This window comes from Achroia grisella, unplaced genomic scaffold, assembly GCF_030625045.1.
Source record: "Achroia grisella isolate CSIRO2021 unplaced genomic scaffold, CSIRO_AGI_Agris_v1 utg146, whole genome shotgun sequence".
Classification (NCBI taxonomy): domain Eukaryota; kingdom Metazoa; phylum Arthropoda; class Insecta; order Lepidoptera; family Pyralidae; genus Achroia; species Achroia grisella.
In genome coordinates this window covers 1952828-1978923 of record NW_026712636.1, presented here as the reverse complement: position 1 = coordinate 1978923, position 26096 = coordinate 1952828, and the positions used below count along the sequence as shown (strand labels likewise).

General features: G+C 33.9%; 1 protein-coding gene across 3 annotated transcripts in view; it reads right to left on the bottom strand.

Annotated features, from left to right (window-relative positions):
• LOC131855663 (tubulin-specific chaperone cofactor E-like protein) overlaps window positions 1–26096 on the bottom strand; it is a 46793-nt gene that overhangs the window by 3286 nt on the left and 17411 nt on the right. For all 3 annotated transcript variants that reach the window (XM_059206963.1, XM_059206962.1, XM_059206964.1), the window contains 4 exons: window positions 16727–16977; window positions 15753–16255; window positions 15091–15190; window positions 4761–4945 (listed from right to left, as the gene is read on the bottom strand). In XM_059206963.1, the coding sequence (XP_059062946.1) occupies window positions 4761–4945; window positions 15091–15190; window positions 15753–16255; window positions 16727–16972 (1034 nt within the window). In that variant the 5' untranslated portion in view covers window positions 16973–16977. The remainder of the gene's footprint in view (window positions 1–4760; window positions 4946–15090; window positions 15191–15752; window positions 16256–16726; window positions 16978–26096) is intronic.

The window sequence follows — 26096 nt, the reverse complement described above, 5'->3', positions numbered from 1 at the left end:
AATTATACATAATCAAATATTACACATATAAACCAGAAAAAAAAAAAAATTATATCATACTAGTTAAAAAGTCACAGGTAACAGTGTAGAAGAAGGAAACATATTTACAAAGAGAGAAAATAGGATTTGACTAGATGTTTAAAAATGGCTGGGGACTGAGCATTACGTATGTAGGGCGGCAGCGAGTTCCACAAACGCACCGCCTGTACAGTGAAGGATTTTGTGTAGTAGCTAGATGTATGAGTAGGAGTCTTCAGCCGAAGGTTATTTGCACTGCGCAAACCACAGTTCTGCACCTCACCGAGAAATAAAAAACGTTCTTTAAGATAAGGCGGAGTAACAGGATTAAATAGGATAGAGTAGAGTAAACAGAGAATGTGCCAGTCACGACGAAGACGAATCGGGAGCCACTTGAGCTGAGAACGAAAATGAGATACGTGGTCATATTTACGTAATCCAAATATAAACCTAATGCATATATTTTGAAGGCGCTCAAGCTTGTTTAATTGGCTATCGGTGAGGTTCAAATAACACGTATCTGCGTAATCCAGGATAGGAAGGAACAAGGTGTGTGCTAGCGTAATTTTGGTGCTAAACGGTAAGAAATTACGTAACCGCTTCAGTGAACCCGCTACAGCAAAAATCTTTTTACTGAGCTCAGTAATTTGAGTCTTCCAAGAAAGTGTTTGGTCAAATTGAATCCCCAAGTTCTTAACATTTTCGCTATAGTCTATAGGTTCTCCGTTAAAAACAATGCGAGGAATAGAACTCCAATTTAACCTAGAGACATAGTGAGGGCTACCGATGATAATGGCCTGGGTTTTTGAGGGATTAACAATCAATCCAAAAGATTGGCACCAACTTGATATTCTCACTAAGTCTTTATTTATTATATTTATAGCAGAGCTGATGCTCTCTAAAGACGCTTGTGAATATATTTGTAGGTCGTCTGCATAGAGGTGGTAGGAGGAATGAAGTTCAAGAGTAATGGAGTTAATAAATAATGAGAAAAGAAGAGGTGATAAGACGCCACCCTGAGGAACGCCGGCAGAGGTATGGCACCATGAAGACAAATTATTGTCTATACGTATACGTTGCCGGCGACCATACAGGTAAGTTTGAAACCAGTCAGTTACGATTGGAGATATGTTAAGAGATCGCATACGTTGTAACAGGATATCAAAGTCAACTGTATTAAAAGCATTACTCAGATCGAGTAATGTAAGGACAGTGAGCTGAGAATTCTCCATCCCATAGCGAATATCGTCCGTGATTTTTATTAGGGCAGTTGTCGTGCTATGACCTGGACGAAAACCGGATTGGAAAGGGTTTAGGAGATCATTATTTGAAAGGAAATTATTTAATTGGAGGTGGACAAGGCGCTCAATAGCTTTGGATAAGAAAGGAAGAATGGATATTGGGCGATAGTCAGAAAAGGCGGACGGATTAGATTTTTTGGGAAGTGGAATAATGTGTGCATCTTTCCAAACAGAAGGGAACACACCAGAGGATAAGGATATATTGAAAATAGTTGTGATAATAGGAAGGATAATATCAAGGATAGGTAGAATCATAGCACGACTGATATCATCTGTACCGACAACATCAGATGTAATTGAGAGTAAGCTCTTCTCAACATCACAATTCGTAACTGAACTAAAAGAAAAAGATGAAATGGTTGGGGTTGGAATTGAGGAAAGTTGATTTAAGGTATTCGCTTTGATGTTGCTATTGATTGCAACTGAAGAAGAGAAATGCCTATTAAGGCTGTTGATATCTAAATCGATAGAATTGGTGACGCTATTTTTCCCGACCCCAAGAGATTTTAGAAATTTCCAGACTTTAGTCGGATTGCCATTCTCTATAGATTTGTGAATGTGGCGACGTTGTGCCTCTCTACACACCTTATTGCAGCGATTCCTAGCTCTAATATACTGTTCCCGATAGACGTCTGGGTTCAACTTAAATTTTGCCTTGGCTCTATTTTTTTTAGCTTGTAATGATTTTATTTCTTCTGTTAGCCAAGGTGCCGGTAAGTGCTTAACGCGAACTGGTCGTACGGGAGCGTGACGATCGTACAGCTCGGTAATAATGGAATTAAATAATTCTACCCGCTCATTGATTGAAGCCGCCTCATCCAAAGCATCCCAATCACACTCCGAAGCATCCTTACGCAGGCATTCTAAGTCAATAGCACCAAAATTACGCTGCAAGAGGATTTTGTGCTTACGTTTAGGAGGTCGAATTTTATAAGAGAGGAAAATGAGGTCATGACAGGAGAACGCATCTGCAGCACACTGGCCATGAGTCCCAACAAAATCCGGACGAGATACTAAAATTAGATCTAGCAAAGAGGGAGTGGAATTTGGAAAAAAATGAGTAGCTTGTAGAGGTAAGATGTCGAGATTGCAAGCGTTCACTACAGCCCTAAGACAGTTTGTGCGATGGTCATTCTTAAGTAAGCATGTGTTAAAATCACCCATAATGATAGTGTGCTCATAGGATGGGGTTAAATTTTCTAGGAGGTTTTCTAATGAGGAGAAGTAGTTAATGGCGGAAGAAGGACTATAAAATACACCAATAAGAATTTTTGTGTGGGAGAGACTAACTTCGGCGAAGAGATACTCAGCTTCGTGGGATGGATTCAGGTTATTTGAGGAATACACTATTTTGTAGGGAATATTTGTACGTAAATAGATTGCAACTCCACCACCGCCCTTGCCAATACGATCGTTGCGTAGGAGAACAAAACCTGGTAAAGAATAACTTGCGGAAGGCAAACAGGGGTTCAACCAGGACTCGGAGACGAAAATAGCGTGTATATTACTTACATCAAACGTTGCCAACATATCAGGGAAATGAGCCGGTATGCTTTGTGCATTAATATGTACAATATTAAAATTTTTAGGAACGTCGGAAAAAGTAGTATGTAATGTTTCATGTAAAGGAATGGGAATACTGTGAAAACTGTTGTTATCTGAAGAAGACGAGGAATAAATACTGTAGAAACTATCATCCTGCATGTCGTATTTAACCGTATGCTATTTTACTTATGACAATAAATTATAATAAAATATATCTATGTATATATAATATATAAAAAAAATATGATATGTAAATTATAACAAAATTAAGTTATATAAACTTATATCCACCCGCCAGTCATTATATAAAGTTAAAAATTACTTATCACAACAATTTCATTACAATTAAAAATTAAGATAGGCTAGTAAAAATAAACTACAACACGAATACAATTAAAAAGGCCCATTTAGAATTAAGGTTAAAAATAATAACATGCATGGCTAGATGAAAATAAAAAATAAAAAAAGTAAAAAAAACACAATGACAAAAATACTTGATTGAAGTCTCCAGTGCCGTAAAAATTACAAATAATTGACAGTTTTGACAGTGAGGACAACAGAAACGTCATACGTTAAAAACAGAGTCTGTGTTATTATTCTGGACAGGCTATAAAAATTATAGACACAAACAAGTCGGTGGAAAGTAAATTGCTAAATTTTAGTGACTTAAATTAAAAAGTAATAGTAGGTGAATCAAGATTCCTTCATTAAAATACACTTATTATAAAAATACCTGCAAGTCACGAGATAAGTAAGATAAAATGTAAACAAACTAACTATAAAGCAGTTTGAAGCCATGCATATTAAAATTTAAGGATTCATTTCTTCACTATGCGTTTTGACCGAGTTGCATTCACAGCAGTCGCCTTGGAGACAGTCAAAGCACTTGCCTCTGATGTATCATCCATATTATATGTAAGTATTTGTAAAAGCTATCTAGTATAACACAAGTTTTGGTTAACTTGGGACTAGATGTCGCTGTCCTGGGGTTATAAAAAAAAATAAAGCGTTGAGAATCATCTTATTAGCGAAATTCTGTAGTAATTTGGGTCAACTCGCCCACGCATCTCCTTATAGAAAGGACCTTCGAATCTATGCACATAATTAAACTCGAACCATACTAGACTGGTTGATATTGGAATTTCATTGAGAAAATATATTTTCTTAATATAAATAACCATAAATTAATGCACAAAATGTTGAGAGTCATAGTATAACATATGTAATATTTTTATCTCACGACCGTCCCAACTAGTCAGTTTTTCTACTCAGGGTCTGGTAATGTAAATTTCATTTAAATTGGTTCAGTGGTTTTGGCGTGAAAGTAAAACAGATAGACAGACAGTTATTTTCGGATTTATAATATTATTACTTTGATTAAATAAGAATGTTAAAAGTGTATAAATTTATGTGAATTTAGTGGACATTGTATTTAAAAAGTAAATATATATATTAAAAAATTAAAAACCTAATTGGGCTCCAAAAATTACGGGTCTATAGGTTGCCTAGACCTTAGTCCACCCCTGCACGCGAGCAAAGGTGGAACGGCGAGTACGTAGGTATGCCAGATGACCCGGCAACCGTTATTTTGCCATATAAATTAATATCGCTATTAAAAAACAGGGATTGGCGATAGAAGAGTGAATATAACATTACAACACAACACAACATAATGAATAATGAATAAAATTTTGTCGAAAAAATGAAAATAAATTTTTCGAGTGAGCCACTCTTACTTACTTAACACTTAGTAATAAAATTAAAAAAAATAGTTATAAATCTATTCTCAGACCTACTGAATATACATATAAAATTTCATCAAAATCGGTCAAGCCGTTTCGGAGAAGTATAAACCTGTGACACGAGAATCTTATATATTAGATGATAAATCCTTACCGATCCGGCCGGTCGGACTCCGGTTTCTCCATGTAGTATCTAATGAAGGCACGCTCGGCCGCGTCTCTCTCTTCCACCGGCACCGCGCCCCCACCGTTCAGGGTCCTCACATGGGGCAGCCGCGCCACGAGCAGTAACCGCCTCTCATGCTCCGTTGACTCGAACCGCTCCCATAGTGGCCAACCCTGGAAGGACACAGTATATTTAAATAAAAAAAAAACATCACATAGTGTATTCACACATCGCAGGAAAATATTATTGGGAGATTTAAACGTTTTATATTTAACAAGCTGCGCCCGCGACTTCGTCCGCGTAAAATGACGATACTTCTATATAACCTTTCAACCCCTTGCAACCCTTGTTTAGCATTAAAAAGTAGCCTATGTGCTTTGTCAGGGTCTAGACTGTGTACCAAATTTCATTTAAATCGGTTCAGTGGTTTCGTCGTGAAAGCGAGACAGACAGACAGACAGACAGAGTTACTCTCGCATTTATAATATTAGTAAGGATTAATATGAGTTCAATTACTTACAATTTATATTACATTATTTTGTTTAAGTCTGCTATCATTAGCAGGTGTGAGACCATACATACTGATTGCGGAAATTACTACTAGTAGAAGCATTACGACTTTATCTACTAGTGATCAAATTCCGACTGTTATTGAATCTAGACCCATATTGTGACACGTGCTTCGTCTCTGGATGAGGCATCACCAGGCAATCATAGAGCTCGGATATAGCTTGGAAGCCTAGTGTTACTTTTCAGTAACTACTACACCATAGACGATTAATGTTTTTTACTAAAGTTTGGTAGTATTTTTTAAACTTTTACAGTACATTATACTTTACAGGCTGTGACCGCGGTTTCACTCATATGAAAATTGTAGCCTATGTTTTATACTGATATATAAGCTAATATTATTGTAGTTTCATTAAAATCAGTTTAGTAGCTTTTGAGTGAAAGAGTAACAAACATCCATACATCCATACATCCATCCATATTCACAAACATTTGCGTTTATAATATTAGTAAGATTTAAAATTTAATGTTATTGTAAATTTTTTTTTTAATTTCTTTTTAAATTTAGGGACTTTTGTACCATCTAAGTACATGTCAGTCCCATTGTACCCTAAAATCAATCACTCCATTACCTCACCAGTGAACAAATTGCCTTAGCCGCACCGCCCGATTATTGTAAATTGTAAATGTTTTGCTTTGCTACGAAGGTAAATAAAGACGTGTAAGAAGTCACGGGCATTGCTGTTAATTTAATTATGGGAAAATTGTGAGAAATTAGGTTGTGTCTATCAAAAGCACATGTGCACAGTTTAGACAATGTAAATAAATATGGAACTTCACATGGACTGGGCAGATACCGGACTCGTTGCATTTTCAGCGGACTTCGTGAAAAATTCAAACAGTTGTGAAAATAAATTGTACACATATTTTTAACGCCTGATATTCAGAAACGATCGAAATGTAAACATAGTTGTTATTTAGTGCACACACCATGTTTCCATAAAAATTCTGTAATGGATTACGTAAAAAATAATGGATTTCAATTTATTTTTATCGTTTTGTAACTATCTTCTTATACGGCTTTGGTGGTCTAGCTGTTTAGAATACATCCTTTCTTCCGATGGTCACGGGTTCAATTCCACGCATAGTACAAACCTATGTATGCATGAGTCATCATTGTTTGTATTGGTCTGGGTATTTTCTTTGTATTTATGTATTTACAAAATATATATTAATATCACTCTATCTTAATGTTAAATGTAATTAAGATCCGTTTAGATATGAAAATGCATCGAACAGACAATCACGCATACTTTTGTATATGTATATAAAAATGAATCTCTATTTCTCTTCGGCACGGCATCACGCGAGAAGACTAAACCGGTATAGGTAATTCTTTTTTGTTATGTTTTTTCTTTGTCATATGAAAATTCTTATGAGAATACAAACATGGAGATCCAGTGTTTAAAGATCAGGGATGCTGCATAAGAAGAGTCAGATGTAAAATTCTTTGTATCTCTCTGAATAGTTCACTAGTACAGGTTTCACGAGCGATGATTTATATGTGCGACATGGTAGCTAGGAAGTGGTTTAGAGAAGTAACAATGAAATTTCAGTCTTATGCAAACGCGTTATAGATTGAAATGTAACGATACTATGTATTTCGTATTTCTTTGTTCAAGCCACGAAGGATCACGTCGCGTGTGCTCAAACGAGTATCGTCTGGTTTTGCCTAAAAACGGAAGGCGGAACATTTAAATGCAAATTAATATATATTATGTTTCTTATTTTCAATAATAATCGATTTTCGCAATTCTGTGTTTATATGGCTAAAACCTATTTCTATTTGACGTCTAGGATATCACCTATCAGTGTAACAAATTCCATCCCAATTAATCTAGTTATTTAAGTGTGATAGAGTAAAGATCAAACTCAAAGATATTTTGACATTTTTTAAGTGAACTTCTATATAGACCGAATAACCGACTGTTTAGTATTTCAGTTACATAAAGTCCCGACGACCCAATAACGGCAGTCTCCCTACGGGTCCACCCGTCCCATCCCGACCATACTTTCACACATACACACGACACCGTCCTCGCCGGCGAAGACGACGACTTCAACTATACCGTGCAATCAACTGGGCACCCGGGCGCTCCAAACTGGTGCCCCCGGCCGCCCCTTCGATTCACCCCCGTCCAATTCAAACAGGGATCGTAATTAGGACGGTTTGAGCTGAGGTTCGAACCCTAGTGGTACCCTCAGACTAAATTCGTATCCGTCAGACGGGAGTTGGCCTTCAGCCGCTCCATAAATCCTTCACTATCACAATCCACTCGCCCCTTATCATCCGGTGAAGCTGTAAAGGCCAGCTGCGGCCAACAGCATTAGAGTAGCCAGAAAATAGTTACATTAAAAAAAATTAACATAGACATATCAGTGTGTGCAGTAATTAACCGTTAAAACGACGTATGACGTATAATTGAATGCAGGTGTAGTATTTCGGTTTCGTCCCACTCAGTACCGGCTCCGTTCTGAATCAGTGCGTCCTATCGATTACAGCGTTTGTATGCATTGGTGACCGTATATATTTCGGTTGGGTACCATATGCTAATATTATTATTATATATAGGAAATAACTGTGCCCGCAGTTTCACCAGCGTGAAATTTACAGCCTATATCTTATTCTGCTGTATAAGCTATATTACTGTAAAGTTTCATCAAAATCCGTTCAGTAGTTTTTGAGTGAAAGAGTAAAAACAGCCATCCATACTCACAAACTTTCGCGTTTATAATATTAATAAGATTTATGGTGTAACTGTTTACTGCGATTTCGTCCGTTTTTTAACTTATTTATTCATTAAAATTAATATAACTTTGAAAATAAAAATAGCCTATGTTACTTTTTATAACATTAAATATTTCCGAATGGAAGTCCATCAAAATCAGTCCAGTCGTTTCAGAGATTAGTAAGACTGTTCTTGCTAATCTCTGAAACGACTGGACTGATTTTGACAGACAGACAGACAAAAATTTTTTATGTATATTTTGCTAAATGCGTATGAAAGTCTCACTCTAGCTAATGTTATAAGAAGTAACTTAGGTTACTTTTAATTTAAAAATCTTATTTAATTTAATTCCACGCAGGCGAAGTCGCGAGTAATGTCTTTTTTTTTATCTATGCCACGATGTGTAATACAAATTTATGTGAAATCGTCTTTAAAATGAAAGCATCAAAGTCATATATCCATTTTTCTTAATGCAATGGAGTTTATTAATTTTCTTTAACGTTATAAAAAATATAAATCTGACCGTTGATGGTGACTCGTATGTGGGCGGAGGTACAAAAACATTGTTCATCGCCACGTGAATCATAACGCCAGTAAACTGGTTGACTGTTGCTGTCACCCCACGCAGGTAATGTGTTATACCGACTTCAAAATGAAGCAATTTGATTGTTAATGTTGTTTTTTATTGTAGTACAGTTTATTAATGAAATAATAAGTCGACATATTGATGAATAAATTACTTTCTTAATAATTATAATTAACAGTAAATTTTCTATTAAACAACTACTTCTTTGTTTCATTAACCCTCTTGCGTTTTTCTATCTCTCCAGTTATGCGTTTTTACTGACAATTTGGTGATAAATAGATAGCGTATATTTTGAAGAACATACTATTTGTAATATAGTAAAGTAGATACAAATATTGTATTATAGACTTACATTTACAATAAGGTGGCCTTACCGTCGAAAGCAATCTATTCAAGGCAAGTTTAGGGAAACTAATAAAAGTAACAAGTAGGTAGATTACTTACAAAAAAGGAGACAAAGATAATCACATAGCAATGAAGGAAAATAATGTTAAGAATAACAAGAAACAGATATGTATAGTAATAATAATAATTTAAACTAGATACATATAAATGGATCTTTACAGATAAAAATTACGTGTCACGTTGTTTGTCCGGAATGGACTCCTAAACTACTGAACCGATTGCAAATTTAATTTGCACATTGTGTGCAATTTGATCCAACTTGAAAGATAGGATAGCTTACATTATAGGATAAGATAGCTTCAATTTACAGTTGCAATATTATTTGACCTTAGCCACAGCAACGCGTGGCCGAGTGTGTATATACATATATATTATAAACTATTTATATAATTATAAATTAAGCTAAATATAAATTTATATTTGATATGAATTAGACGTCAAAATATGAAGTGCAGAATGCAATGTAATAGTTCCCTTCACTTTAATGCGCTTGCGCAATTGCACCAGATATACTATATTTTCAATGACATGTAACTCTTCAGAACGGTAGCATCCAGTGCGATAAATAATTCAAAATTTCAAATTTTTCAAGAACTGACAAGAAACATAGCTCTATTCATTTCAAATGTTATACATGTTTACAATAATACAGATTTATTATACACATATTCAAATTTAGGAGATTAGAGAGTAATTCAAAGTTTACCTAAGAATGTCGCCTTAGGAATGGATGAAAATTGACGTAAAATTGCAAAATAATTTTATACAATTAACTATTATGAAACTGCGTCCAAGTAATTCTATGTTAAGTAACATAGAGACGCGAATTGAAGTTGTAAAGAGTATATTGCTGGACAATTTAATTACTGAGCATTATGTTACAACTTTACAGCCATTCATCAAAACATCAATTTGATTAATACCCATACATAATGAATGTTCAATCTCCCAGTACAATACAAACATTTATATTCATAATTATGACTCTTTGTATTGTCGGTCTCATTTCTATGTATATTAAGTATATAGATAAAATATTTAAAAATAGCAAAATCAGTTTTATTATCCATAATACAAACTCGGCTTAGAACTAGGTGGTGCTGTGTGAGTTGTCCAAGATTGTACATATTATGTACTTTATTATCACATTAATAATTGTTTGTAGTTAAATTATAATTCCGCGTTTTTAATGTATTGTTATTTTTTCATTAACAGGATGCCATCATATGAAACAACTTGTAAATTTCTTTTATGCAAGGAGATTAATCCTGAGCAGTGGGATCATATAGGTACTAGAAATTTTTAAATGTATTACTTAATATACATAGACAAACACCCAGACGTATAAACAATAATATTTATGAATACAAACATTTACGATTGGAGAGATCGAACTCGCAACCATCGGTAGGTGCAAGATACACCAGCAATGTAAATGGAAACAGCTAGAAACGGTCACGCAGCGTTTGTCTGGCCAATCCTCTCATCTCAATGGCAAACCATAAAGCCCGGTCTGCTTCTGATCTCAGTAATATCGAGAGCTTTTCACAATTGAAACGTATTTTTTTTATTTAAACGTTGGAATATTTATCATTATTGAATGGCCCGCCAAAGTGCAGAACGGTTTGTTGGAAATATATAGCTCATATTTCTTAATACCAATACTTACCTACCTAAACACATTTATAGATACACATTTATACAGATATTTAACAATATTTTACTTAATGTGTATTTATTAACATTACATAAAAGTCTTTTTTATAATTTTGACTATAGTACTGGTCTGCTTAAACTTGAATTTTATTGTTATCACTTCTAAATTATTATATACCTTAGGAACCAAATGCCCCGTTGTTCTTTCCCTGTAGTAATTGACTATTCTACTGGCGGTCCTATGCCAAAAAATAAGATGCAATTACAAGGTGTGATCTTTTGCCTACAAGAAAGTAATCGGAAGTTTAAGCAGTATTAAACCACTAATCCAATGAAGAAAAAGTTACAAGGTTAAGTAAATCAACTGTGAATGTGAACGACCGACCATGCATGCTCTGCATTGGTTCACTTATTACATTTAGGTATTGCAATTTCGATATGACTCAGCATGGGGCCTTTCCGTTAATTTCAGTTGTTATTTCGTGCAATATTATCTTTTAAGTGCCGTGAATCCATCATGCCTGAAGGCCATGTTGTTACGATGCTGAAATTATGCCATTAAATACTGTATTCGATACTTAATTGCTATTACTGTAGAACGATTCCAGATTTCGAGATTAGTTTCTTTTATTTTTGTCTGTGGTTTTTACCGCATAAATTAGGATATAATCTGTGAAATGAAACAGAAATTTCATAACAATAATTGTACAATCTACATAAAATTGATATTCAATACCAAATCATATAATTATGAGCCGTAATTAACAACTATAATTAAATAAATCTTTAAGTTATAGTACGTAAAAAGAAAATGCGCGTGCATATGCATAGATAACGAAAATAGTACAATGAAATTTTATTATATATCTTTTTATTTTCTAACGTAATTGGAAAAGAGTGTTCTGTTTTATTATTATCTGTGAGTATTTTATACGATAACCTTTCTAATAACATTAACTATTTATTCAAAATTATGACTACTGGTGTTTAATGAATTTTGACGGAATCAATGAATAAAGACTGTACGGATATACTTTCTTCTGATTTCTATTTCTTTTCTTTTTATCAGGGCACAGGAAAAGAAACTAAACAGCTTTCCTCACCAGTTTGGATTAAGAAATAACGAAGCAAACCACTTCGTATACGTTTCATATAAAAAATTACATAAATTGAAAAGATATGACGTTTTTTCACACTTGTATATGTCTACTCATATATACATCCTCACGCACGTCAGTTATAATAGAAATTATTGCATTACATGTGTAACAATGCTTGTAATCATGACTTTGATATATGGTATTAAACGGTAGTTAGTATATACTTATTTTTTTATGTAATTCGAATTGCAAACAAGCTGAGGACTACGTGTTGGTAACTATAAACTCGTCTATATACATGAACATGTCAGACATCACGTTATCATACGACAACCATGATACCACTTATACATTGATATTCATTATTTTGACGACCTCGGTGGTCTAGCGGTTTAGCACAGCGCTTCACTTCCGAAGATTCCGGATTCGATTCCTTGCACGGTGTAAACATTTGTATTTATGAGTCTGATTGTTTGTATCGGTCTGGGTGTATTATATGTATATTATTTAAGTATTTACAAAAAAAATCTAGCTTTTTCCGCCAAAGTAGATGAAACAGAATCCACGCTGACGACTTTGTACAAAGTGTAGTAAGTTATACCTGTAGTTAATGCAGTCCTATCGATCTGATACCTTAAAATAACAATACAATACCTATTTGCAGTTGTTCAGAATCACTTTCACATTCCTTGTTGCGTGACGGTCACATATCAGATGTGAGATTAACAAACGAATAGTAGCTTTATGCATTTAAATTATGGATTATATTAGTTTGCAACGAGCCACATGCTGTTTAGACCTTTCGTATTATTGCACCTCGATTGCGGGAATGTCATAGGGTTGCCCATGAACTTCTGGAGTTTATGAGGCGTAGCATATGGATATATCTAAAACGATCATGCCTAGACCTTTGTTATTTGAGTAGCTCACCTTTTCCAACAACTGGGGTTAAGGTAATATGGAGACTGTTTTTAACCGACTTCAAAAAATACGAAGATCTCAACTTTTTTTCATTTTTACATCATGCGATATGTCGTATATCATTATGTTAGCAAAGTGTTTAATCTTAAAAATTGATATTTGATCAATGCATATTGATATTTTTTAATTCGACAATGTGATTTTTATACTACTGTTGTTTCAGGCGATCCTAGGAAATGGTAAATCTTTACCATCAGATCAGTTACTTGTTTGTAAAAAAATCTCTATATCAAAACTTCCTTAAAGTCGCCTGGCATTAGTCGCTTTTAGTATACGTATATACGAACAAGCTGTTATCCGCGAGCGGATTTATTTAATAAAAATAAATAATATTTCTAAAAAAAGTAGCCAAAGTTACTCGTTATAATTTTAGCTATCTGCGAGTGAAAGTCCTGTGAAAATCGGTTCAGTCGTTTCAGAGATTACAAAGATCGAACAGGGAGTGAGATAAAAAACAATATTTTTAAAATATAAGTACATTATACTTTCATATGTAATTAGTGCTTTCATATGTAATTTGAAATTACAAACAGACACTTCAATTTTAATTTATTTCATCATCATCATTGCCTTTATCCCATTATTTGGAGTCGGCGCAGCAAGTCATCCTCTCCCACTACGTCATCATAACTGAGCATACTCTTTTTATTCATATCATCTATCACATCTATTGTATTATATTTCAATTCTATTAATTTGTATAGATATATATTGACCAGGAAGTCTATCAATTAAAAAATATCAAATAAAATACACATTCATTCCACGTTTTTGCTACAAATACATAATAAGCAGTAAATACATACACATAGAATGTAAAATCCAACTAGTTCGACACCCAAGGCTGTGATGATAAAACGCCCGATGTTCCTGATATGCGTGCGCATACGCAGCGCGGACGTGACGCAATTATGCGTGCCCGAGTGTTTATTGGTTGTGTAATAAACGAGTCAAGTAGGCCGCCACTATATCGGGAAGACCTTAACCCGCATCGCGGAGCTCCCGAGGGTTCCAACCCGGATAAATTAAGAAGGCACGCTATTAAAATAGAATGCTCGGTATCTGGTAATCTTTAAATCGGAAGCGTTATTATACAAAGCTATTGTTAATAGAATTTGGCCGGCATTAAACTTGGCAGGTATTGGTTTAAGATTTAATGGTTGCACTTCGATAATTAGGAAGATTGGGGTGTGGTGTGGGGGGGGGGGGGGGGATGATTATTTCAAGTCCTATACATTTGTGTGACTCCCGCCCTCTGACAGCCTTGGTGTATTGGTTTAGCACATCGCCTTATTTTCAATTTCACAGGTTCGATTTCTGGCACGGTACAATTATCTGTTTTCATGTCAATTATTTGTTTATATCGATCGGGCGTTTTGTATGTATTTACAAAAAAAGTATATAAGCATTTTGTGTTTAGTACCCATAACACAAGCTATGCTTAGCTTGGGACTAGGTGTTTTATATAATATTAGTATATGTAATATTATATTATCTGTGGTATAAGTATATTTCTGTCTTCATATATAAATGTGACGCCAATCGCCATAATAAGGATATGACAATTTGAAATTTTATTAAATGGAAATATTTTTATTACTTAATAGTTCACGCGTTTTGTGACATCAAAATCTAACATATATATTTTGAATATGACGTTATGAAATATAAGACCTACACCTCACGAATGTCACTGTCACGAATCGTCACACTTTGACCCCCTCCCATCTCAACGTATGACGTAATTTATAGAAGGGTTTAGTAGTGGCGGGAGCATCACAACATACATAATTGTGGTATAAAACAAAGTCGCTGTTTGTCCCTATGTATGCTTAAATCTTTAAAACTGCGCAACGGATTTTGAAGTGTTTTTTTAAAATAGAGTGATTCAAGAGGAAAGCTTTATATGTATAATACAAGCGTAATATTGCAGAGAAACACTGATAAATTTAGAGAGGAGAGTGATGTCGTAAATAAACACATATTTTTGAGCTTGCAAACGCTGGCTGAACCCCACGAGATAAATCAAAATAATGTAATACAGTATTTACACACCTTAAAAAGATCAACAAAAAAGTCCGCGATAGTATATGTCTATCTCATAAGGATAACCCATAATAACCATTTTTTATCCATTACATTATACGGGAAAAATTGCAATTTAAGCAATACAATTAGTAGGTAGGCATATTTAGTACCAGCATTGCACACGTGCGAAGCCGGGACGGCTCGCTAGTCATTATATACAAATAAAAAGCATATCGTGAAGGTAACATAGACACATAACTTACCTGTACCCGTAAACTCTTCAAGGCGGGGAACCGTGCCAGCCGGTCCACTTCATCCCATGTGGCCAGCCCCGTGTTGTTCAGGTTCAGGAACCTGAGGCGACTGGAATAGCAAAAATCATCGTATTAAAACAATAATAAGACCGCCCGATAACATATTGTAAGTCGTAACACAATGGGTCACGATTGTTCACTGGGTCAATGGCAATGAGAACATATAATGTTAGTTTGAGATAATGAATCGAAATTTTGTAATCATTGTATGTAATTAAATGTCAGACATACTTTAATTATATTAGAATGTATGTTGTATGTTCATTTATAAAATAATAAATATGCATTTATTGTCACTTTATTGCATACTAGTGACAAGTCTGGTTCCGCCCGGGTGCTCATAATTTTGGAAATTTTATATAGGAATGTCGGGTTGTACGCGTCAAAGGCACTGGATATCTATTTACCGCTGGGTACCCAGTGCATCTGGAGGTGGACATAGATATATGAACTGAGGGGATATACCTATATATTAATATTTGCTATCTTGTTTTAATTGAATAGTTTCAAAGTATTCAATATAGAATATTGAAATTCACCAATTCACGTGGGTAAAGCCAAAGATTCAAAACTAGTAATAAATAAAAAATATAAACAGATTTAAAACTTACGGGAATGCATCGTGGCTCTTTCTATTTCCATTGTCATCTTGGCATTTTTCACACGGATCTGGTGCTAATGTTGTTATGGGACAGTCGTTCAACAAAAGCGTTTCTAAATTAGGGAAGGCATAACCCAGTTTGGATATCTCCCTCCAGCTGCTGACGTGGTTCCCGGAGAAGTGGAGTTTCTTCAGTTGCTCGTGGACAGTATCGCTGTTCTCTATGTTCAGACGAGAACAATCCTCGCAACGGTCCTTCTCGTTCACCTCATTGCCACTTAAGTCCACGTACGAATACTCATTGAGGCTCAAATGCAGCTCTTCAAGAGCTGGTAGAGCTTTGAGCAGCCCGTGGACACTGGGCCAGCCGACGTACGTAGAGTTTAGGACGAGATGGCTCAGACTGTCCCATCGTGGCCGGAGAGCTTGGGCAGCTTGGATCTGTGCTGATAGCCGGTTGAAACTTAGATTCAGGAAGCGTACTCGTGGCGTCTGCTCCAGTACAGCGAAGACCTAAAGAATTGCTACATTAAGTATATATGTTGTTGTCTTCGTTAATTCGCAGGCATTGTTTGTACCAATATCAGTACCAATACTTCTTTTTATACTCTTTATAACATTTACAATCGGTGAGTGAAAGTCTCATTAAAATCGGTTCAGTCATTTCATAGAATAATAAATCAAAACGTATGTTCTCGGATATAACCAATTGTTCGCCTAGTTTAGGCGTCTCGTGACCTCTATACATATAAACAGCAAAGATGAGGCACTTCGAACACAATGTCTTGAACATAAAACACTATGGGCAATGTAATACTAAACCATCTTCCGGTTATAGAAGATCGTTTTTTGAAACGAACCTGTGAAAACTTGAGTAAGTATCGTATATATTGTCATTTCCATTTAGTGAAAAGCTGATCATTTGAAATTACTAACAAACACTTCAATTTTATTGATTTGTATAGATTCTGTTGAAGATCTTACCTCTTGCCATTCTGTGAGTTTGTTATTAGCGATGTCCAATTCCACGACATCAGCACACTTATCCGCCAGGGCGCAGGGGTCCCCAGCGCAGTCTATGTCACAGTCATTGAGCACCAGTAATGTGGGGACACTCAACCGGGGCGAGCGTTTGGGGACAAATATCGCGACTGGCATGTCATCGATGGGGGGATTCACTTCGCCCTTAGCCCCATATTTGCGCTCTAGAGCTTCTAAGAGTGACGGCATCGTACCTGAATTAAAGAAAAATAGTTTCTTGTAAAAAATATAAACAAATTTAGCTGCTATTAAAAACTAATTGTTATTCGCGACTTTGTCTAAATTTCTTCATGATATATGAAATAGACTATGTCCGACCTAGTAATATAATCTACATATTTTGTCAAACCTGCAGTCGTTAAAAGATAACTTTATCCTACAGATAGATACACACTAAAAAAAAGTGTATCTATCTGTAGGAGATAGATACACTTTTTATGATATTTATCACGGCTACGGTGGTTTAGCTTCCCAAGGTCGCGGGTTCGATCCTCGCAGGGTACAAATATTTGTATTCATGTGTAAAAAAGTAAATATTTATATAATTTGTCTAGTACGCATAACACAAACTCTGCTTAGTTCGGGACTTGAGATTGCGCTGTCTAAATTGTTCAGTGTGTATATATAAAAAATGAAATCTTTCTTTATTGAGAACTTCTATATTAAAGTAGATTTAGGCCTTATATTAAATTAGGTTTATACAAAAGCCCGTTGTTCTATAAACAAGAGATGGAACAAAGGCGTGAACAAGAATAGGAAGTAAATAATTCGCATTACGTAGTTCCATGTATCTGATTAGATTAGAATTATACAAACGTATACATAGTATATCTGTAGATATACTTATTGAATGCACATACAGAGCTAGTAAACATTTCAATGTTAAATAACGTGTCGCAAGGTTTGCTTATTTGTGACTAGAAAAAAACAAAGCCATCGAACGACTTGCAAATTGCCAATCGCTTTTCCTATCCTTACTAATATTATAAATGCGAAGGCAACTCTGTCTATCTGTCTGTCTCGCTTTCTTGCTAAAACTTTTAATGCCAAAAATAGGTTGAAAGTGAAGATGAAAGGATGCATACAACTTCTATAGAATATATTTTTTAAAGCAAGGTCTTCGAAATTTATGTTTTAGGCTGTTTATCAAAATATAAATAAATATGACATACAGTTTGTTAAAATTTTATCCATTACCCCATTTTTATAAAGAGAAAAATTAAATTTCCCCTGGACCACGTCGAGGATATGACGGCCTAGCGGTCTAGCGGTTTAGCACACTGCCTTACTTCCGATGGTCGCGGGTTCGATTCTTCGCACGGCACAAAGATTTGCATTCATGAGTATGATAGTTTGTATTGGTGTGGGTGTTTATATGCATAATATGTATGTATTTACGTTTGAAAAAAAATTATTTGTATCAGTTTTCTAGTACCCATAACACAATTTAGTTGGCGCTGAATTACCCTGATCTTATTATTATTTTAATATCGAAATTCTAATATAAGTCCCGATTGTCTATGGTAGAAACTACCTATAAGAACAATATTGTAGAAACTGGAAGTTTTTCTGTTGCACATTGCAGCTTGTGTCAAACTGTATAATTATACCACTAGAGGTTGTAATTAATGAGCCAATTAAGGTGTTTCCTGAGGTACTTGCAACTAGCACAAACAGATATTACTCACACTACATTACAGTCCTGAAGGCTATATTAAGTAGAAGTGTATACGAAGATTGTAGGGAAAAAAATACTACTACAAAAAACATGATGTTCATAAGCGACTAAAATGTCCTATATCATAAATTAATTTTTAATTTGATTTAATTTACAACACAGCCAAGTTGAGTATCCATGAAACTAAACCATTTTCAATAAGAAACAAAGTAGAAAAGTGAAGTTCATAAGCGACTAAAATATCACACACGGATAAATGATTTTTGATTCGATTTAATTTACGAAGAGAGTCAGGTTGAAGACTCATGTAACAGAACCATTTTCACCAAGAAACAAACTGAAAAATTCTTTTATAGACCTTCCTAATAACAGCGCGGTCAACATTTTGTTGATGATGTGTTAGTGATGAGCAGCGCTCTTATAATATAGACAATGGAATCTTTTGCTTATTGTTGATCGATTGATGTTTACAAAACAATACATTCTAATAAACAAAATATACTAATCAAGTATGGTTTGCATGATGCATTTATTTGCGTTGATTTATAACGAATATGATTTTAGAAGTACTTAATTAAATAGGTATCTGGAAATTAAGATTTTTTTTCGCAAATAATTTAATCGTTTTAAATTGTGGTAGACATACTGTAACGGTATTTTACCGTACCATCTTAATCCACTATCATCACCTGTATGTTTAACTCAAATAAGTCTAAAAATTACATGTTTCATTTCATTGACCATAATATAGGTAAAGACTAAAGATAAATAAAAATAATTATATTATTTACCAAAATATGAAATCGTACATTATCGTCATTTACCTGTTTAATTACGATAACGTGGAGAAGTATCAGATTTACGTTAATTTATTTGATCTCATCATAATACATTCACAGTCTACCTAGTTAAGAAGGTATCCTTAAAATCTGTCACATATGTGTTGAGTTTATTGATTAAAATTAAAAATCTAAATATTGGTAGAGATAGAGCACACGATAATTTCAACGATTTGCGTACTTTAATTACAAAGACCTGTGATTGAAATGCGTAATAAAAACTCGTAAATGCTACGTAAAATTTCAACAAAATACGTGATTAGTCTCCGAGAAAAACTCTGATGATTAATGACAATCGTAATCTATTGAGGTATTAATGATTACCAAACAGATTTCGCGACAAAAATCATTAAGTCATTTCGGTTTCAACAACGCGCGGAACGCCAGGAACTGTTTAGAAGGGGTGTTGCTCAATTGCTGGATTGTAGAGGCCATGCCGTGACTGCACCCAAGGTCTTATCATGCACTTAATGAATATAATTAGAAGTACCTATCACATCTTGGGTCCAGACTAATGTAAGTGAAATTAAGTTCAGGTGACCCTCAATACCGTAGCGCTTTATTCCATTCTGACCGTTTCGAAAGTCTTTATATATATATAATAATGTATAAAAAAATATTATCTATACATATAAATAAAACTGTAGTCTCTGTTTGTAATATTGAAATAACAGTTTTTTACTATATGCATTGGGTACATAAACGAAAATAACTTTTTTTTTATAATTTTTGTCTGTCTGTCTGTCGGTCTCTTTGTTCCGGCTAATCTCTGAAATGACTGGACCGAGTTTGACGGGACTTTTTTTGGCAGTTAGCTGATGTAATAAGGAGTAATTTAGGCTACTTTTATTTTAGAAAAATAAAGTTAAATTCCAAGCGGACGAAGTCGCGCGTACAGCTAGTATAATATATAATAACCATATATAATATAAAGAATAAGAAACAAAAGAGTTTATAAGCGTGTGTGTCAATTACATAGTCGTGTGAATAGTGTATTTTTTATGCATAACTTAAAAAAAATTACTGCATTCTGTACTCCTTCTATATAAAAGAACTATAAGTGTGTGAAATTTCATACTACTCCGTCTGAGCAATTTTTGTAAAAAGGCGTACAGATAAGAGTAAAAATGGCTCAATCGTTCTTGAGTTTTGCACTTAGCAACACATTAACAATAGCTTTTTATTTATAGAAATATCAAATAAAAAAATTAATATATTTTTATGTACCTGTTAAAAAACCTGTTAAAGATACAGTTAGAATGTATTCTACAAACTAACCAATGAATAAATTGAATGTATAAATAATATATAATAAAAAAAACTTGCTTAGACGGCCAATCTGTTTCTGTTTATTTTCTTCAGAATTTTAAATTTTAATCTGAATGAGAATCGAACCCAAAATAATAATAACGCAGAAACCGTAACACGGTTTATGAGTATCACTGTGCCACTGTGGCCGTGAGTTGATGTTATTAATATGAACAAGGTCGCGGTAATATTTAATTAAAACCTGCCAGATAACCATCTCGTATGTGTCTTCAGCCATCCGTTATAACTGAACAAGTGAATCAAGTATACATATATTAATTAGTTTATGTAATAATCACATAACTATTATATGTTGTAGTATATGTTACGGAAGACTATATTTAAATAGTTTAAAGTGAGACACGTTCTTTGGTAAGATAATTATATATAATGTAATATTTAGATCACCTTCAAGAGAAAAAATAATACAAAAAAAGGCATCAGTAAAACAATCGCTATAAAGAAAAACATAAAGAACATAAATAGAAATAATCTTTATTCAAATAAACAAAATTCAAATTATAGGCACTTTGGAATAGTCACATTTTTTTATTCTACCATTCATTCGGAATGTAGGTTCATCAGAAGAAGAACGATGAAGAAAATTTAAATTGTGTCTTGTTCTTTTAATTTTAAACGAATGTTGTTCTAAGTATACATACATTAACAAGGATTAGGTAAGCGATAATCAACATAGAAACAACTACGTACTCAATTTTTGTGCAAACAGATAATATTGTCAGCGCTATGAATTTTAAGTTAGAATTTGTATATAAAAACATTATTATCCTATGGTAGGTCTCACACCTCCGAAGCCCTGAATCCGAAGGACTAAGGCGACATGCCTCTATATCTTATCTCTGTAGTTCAAGTTATTTTAATCTTTTGTTTCAATTAAACAAAAATTTAAGAAAATTCTATTAGAAATTCTAATTTCCACTGTATCGTTCGTTCTGTTTTACCTATATATCCTTCATTTATCAGAACATACATTTACACCTAATCAGAAATACCACCAACAGCGCACGTTCACGCAGGCAACAGTATACAATTTATAAATTTTAAATTAATTAATAACAGATTCCACTGAAAATCAGCGTTTCGGCATTACAGCCTGAGTGGAAACCATAATAAAAATAAATATATTATTCTTTCTTTCTTTTAATAATTTTCTACTTTATTTACAGATTAACTAAAGAATAGAATTTCACGCATTTATTCTAATTCCACCAGAATGGCAATCGTAATCAGATTGTTGATAAACTTGTGCTATATATGGCAACATTAATGACCCGGCAGTATGATACTAATACTCGTAAAGTAATGTACATTACTCATAAAGTTCCGGGTTTAGTTCGCGTTGTGTATTTACTATAGTATTTGTATAGTTGTATACACACATACATATACATCATTGCATAGTAATAAACTCGTTCCCACTGTCTGTATGCTTAGATCTTTTAAACTACGCAACGGAATTAAATGTAGTTTTCAGCAATAGATAGAGGAATGCAAGATGAAGGTTTATATGTATAATACATGTAAACCCGAGCGAAGTCGGGTTGGGTAGCAAGTATAAAATATGTACGAGTTCCAGACATATAGACTTAGGATGAAGGAGTATTTTTTTTGTATGGTATGGTGCACTCCACTAACGGTACAAAAGCATTAGTGTAAGATTATAGAATGAGAATGCACTCAGATCAGTTGTTTCAGATTAATCACAGTATTTTCCAAGAAAACACAAGTGGACGTGGACCTACCTTAGTGCATTGCGTTCCCTAATTCCTATTACTAGCTATGACTACAACCGATGGAAAAAATCATGTTTATAATATGATATTTTCTATGATGAATGCAGGTCAATCAGACTAAGTAAGATCACTATACGTGTTTTTTAATAGGTGATAATGAAATGATACTCTCTTGCGCTGACAGTATACGAGGGCAGGGCAGTATACATATATATACAGTATAGCCTGTCTGTCTGTCTGTTTGATCCGGCTAATCTCTGAAATGGCTGGACCGATTTTGGCGGAACTTTTTCTTACAGGTAGCTGATGTAATAAGGAGTAACTTAGGCTACTTTTATGATAGAAAAATTCTTTTATGAAATTAAGAAAAATAAAGCAATATTGCAAAATTCCACGCAGTCGAAGTCGCAGGTACAGCTAGTGTTTGAATATAAAACTGTTTATCTTTTACAGCTGCCATCGATAATTGATATTTGGCAAGAGCTGGGGCCAATAATAATACATTTGAATTAATAAGATTTTCCTTTAAAGTCGTACAGTATCAATATAGCATAGACACGTCAGTGGGTTGCATAGTATGGACTTTTTCAGACGTCCACTATCCGTATTTATGGTTACACGTTACACGTTATTGCCCATAAAACTGGCGACGAACAATGATGGACGGTACGCATCGGAATATTCCACAATAATAGTATAGTCAAGGTTATACAATAAATTCACATTCTAGACCGCTATTATTGATATTTCATACCATATTAACCCTTACTAGTATTACGTTATTAGATATTGAGGGATCAAATAAAACAATTGTATTTGATCTCTCAATATATAATTAATTATATTTCAAATTCCAGACAGACAGACACTTTTATTATATTCATTTATGAATAAAATAAAAGTGTCTGTCTGTCTGGAATTTCAAATTAAAAACTTTTACAAAATGCATATGATCTTACATACCTACCTATTTTTTTGTAAATACATAATATACATAAAAAACACCCAGACCGATACAAACAATCATATCCATGTATAGAAATGTTTACACTGTGCGTGTAATCGAACCTGCGAACATCGGAAGTAAAGCGGCAAAACCGCTAGACCACCGAGGCCGTCAAAAAATGTTTCAAAAACGGGCAACATGTGACGTAGACGAGTTCATAATCTTAAATAACAATATCACCGTTATATACTTTCAATTATTCAAGTGAGGAAATAATTACGTGCATATGTCGTAATCGTAACTCGTAATATAAAACACCGTTAAATGTTTCCATAACACATAATACGATATGACACATAAATCCCGTGCCAGATTTGAAATAGTGCGTATAATGCACTATTACATATTACTACGGTTTGGCAACGATGACTATCATTGTGCAAACAATCTTCATATAGCATAATCATTTAATAATGTAATTCTGCAGTGCATCGAGTCTTCCGCGTACATACACGTACACAGCCAGTTAAACTGTACCACTGATGTCTTTTTATCTTTACATATAATCGTAGAATCGTGACGAGGCGAAATTTAGTTTACCTTTTTGCGGTGAGGTTTCGCCTAAAAACGTTTGTGTACTAAACTTTTTTTTATTTAAATGTGTATATATATATATATATATATATACATTAATTAAACGTATATACACACATTTAAATAAAAAAAAAATAAAACATGTATTAATTTAATAATAAGTATCCTATTGGAAAATGTTACCAAAACAATATTTCATTTCCTTTTTATTGAACTCCTGTTTTTTTAGTGACATATAGGCTAAAAAAACAGGAGTTCAATAAAAAGGAAATGAAATTCCACTTATTATTAAATTAATACATGTTTTATTTATTGTCATAGTTTATTTATTATAACCAGACAACTATATATATCGTCTACAAATGGACACGCGTACCACAGACGGGAATAACTACTAAAATAAAAACAAGAACTGCAAGACGAATACACAGACCAATGGTAATAATACACAAAATGGAGCTGTGCTGATCATCGGAACTGACGGTAAAAAACATCAAGTCAGTTCAGGTGCCGACCTAAACCGGCTCATTAATTTGTCTCAGAGTGTTGTGTGTGATAATACGACGCTGCCTACAACTTCCCAGCTCGTCACCGCCCAGAAGACATCCGATATGGCAGCTGTAACGCGATCTAAGCGCATTTTGAAGAAATAATCTGTTCCTCGGCAAACTGTTGTAGTGGTTGTGGTGGCGGTATTATTTACGTAGGGTTTGTTCTATATTTTACCAAATTCTGTGGGTAGGTAAATTTAACTAATGTATTTTTTAATTTTTCTTTGTATCTTGTGACATTTTTAAAACTTTTACTTTTTCTATTATCAACCCACATTAAAAACATTTTCAATTATTTTCACTCGGTTGATTTTTTTTTTTTTTTTTTTGGTTCTGTTTCCCTTTTTAGGGAAAGGCAAAAGGACTCAGCCCATACAGCCATTGTCTTCAGTAATATTTTCGTTTTTTTTTTTTTTTTCTAATACTTGTCTTCAGTAGTTATATATCTTGAAATGTTGTTATTACGTACTCGAAAATGGGTTTGTATGTTTCTGTGTTCTTTAATAAATTCTGGATGGAGCGCGGGATCTCCATTTTATCATATATATTGATCAATTTATCAATAAATATTAATCGCTGGATTGCGAAATGTTGACATTCAAAAAACAAGTGATCTAATGATTGATCTTCGTCGGCAGAACAATAATCACATATAGGAGACGAAACCATTTTCATCCTATGCAAATGCTTTTTATATCTTCCATGTCCAATTCTAAGACGACATAAAATTGAATAAAATTTTCTTTCCACATATTTTCCTTGAACGAACCATGGCGTTTTAAATTCTTGCTGTATTTCTCTGAACCATTTCCCTTTAACTTTTATAGATTCTTCCCACTGTTGTTTCCATTTAGTTTTAATTGTTTTTCTTATTTCAACGATAAAATCTGAAGCTGGGATTAACATATTTTTCTTTTCCTTGAATTTGACAGTTTGTGATGAACCTAGCCAGTTCATCAGCTTTTTCGTTGCCAGTGACATCAACGTGAGCTGGAGTCCAGATAAGATTAATATCCATATTAAGCCGTTTTTTAAAATCATATATTTTCCTTTGAATATTTTGTATAACGAAAGATGTTTTACTAGAAGAAACATTCGCAAGGGCCAACAAGACACTCATGCTGTCCGTTAATATGACCCATTTATCATTATTGTTTGTTTCACCAATATAGTCTAGCGCTGAGATAATAGCGTAAGCTTCAGCAGTAAATATGCTCGCTTTATTCGATATTTTTGTACCGAATGATATTTTTTCCTTGGCATCATAAACAGCAATAGCCGTGCAGTCTTTATTTTTAGCACCATCCGTATACATATGCCTATAATTGTTCCATTGAGATATGTAATCATAGACATCATATTTATTATGTAAATTCTTATTTATAAAAATGGGGGTTTTAAAAAAATTACAATCATATGAATTGCTATTGTGAACTAATTTCTGATTAATAAATATGTTGGAGTTATGTAGACTTTTAATAATTTCAGTTATATTATTAGAGAGGAAATTATTAGGAGAGGATGGATTTTTTAATTTATGTAATAATTGGTTATCATGAACAGAATAAAGTTTCAGTAAAAACATAAGTTTTAGCAATTCAAAACGTAACGGCAATGGGGGTATATTACATTCAACTTGCAAC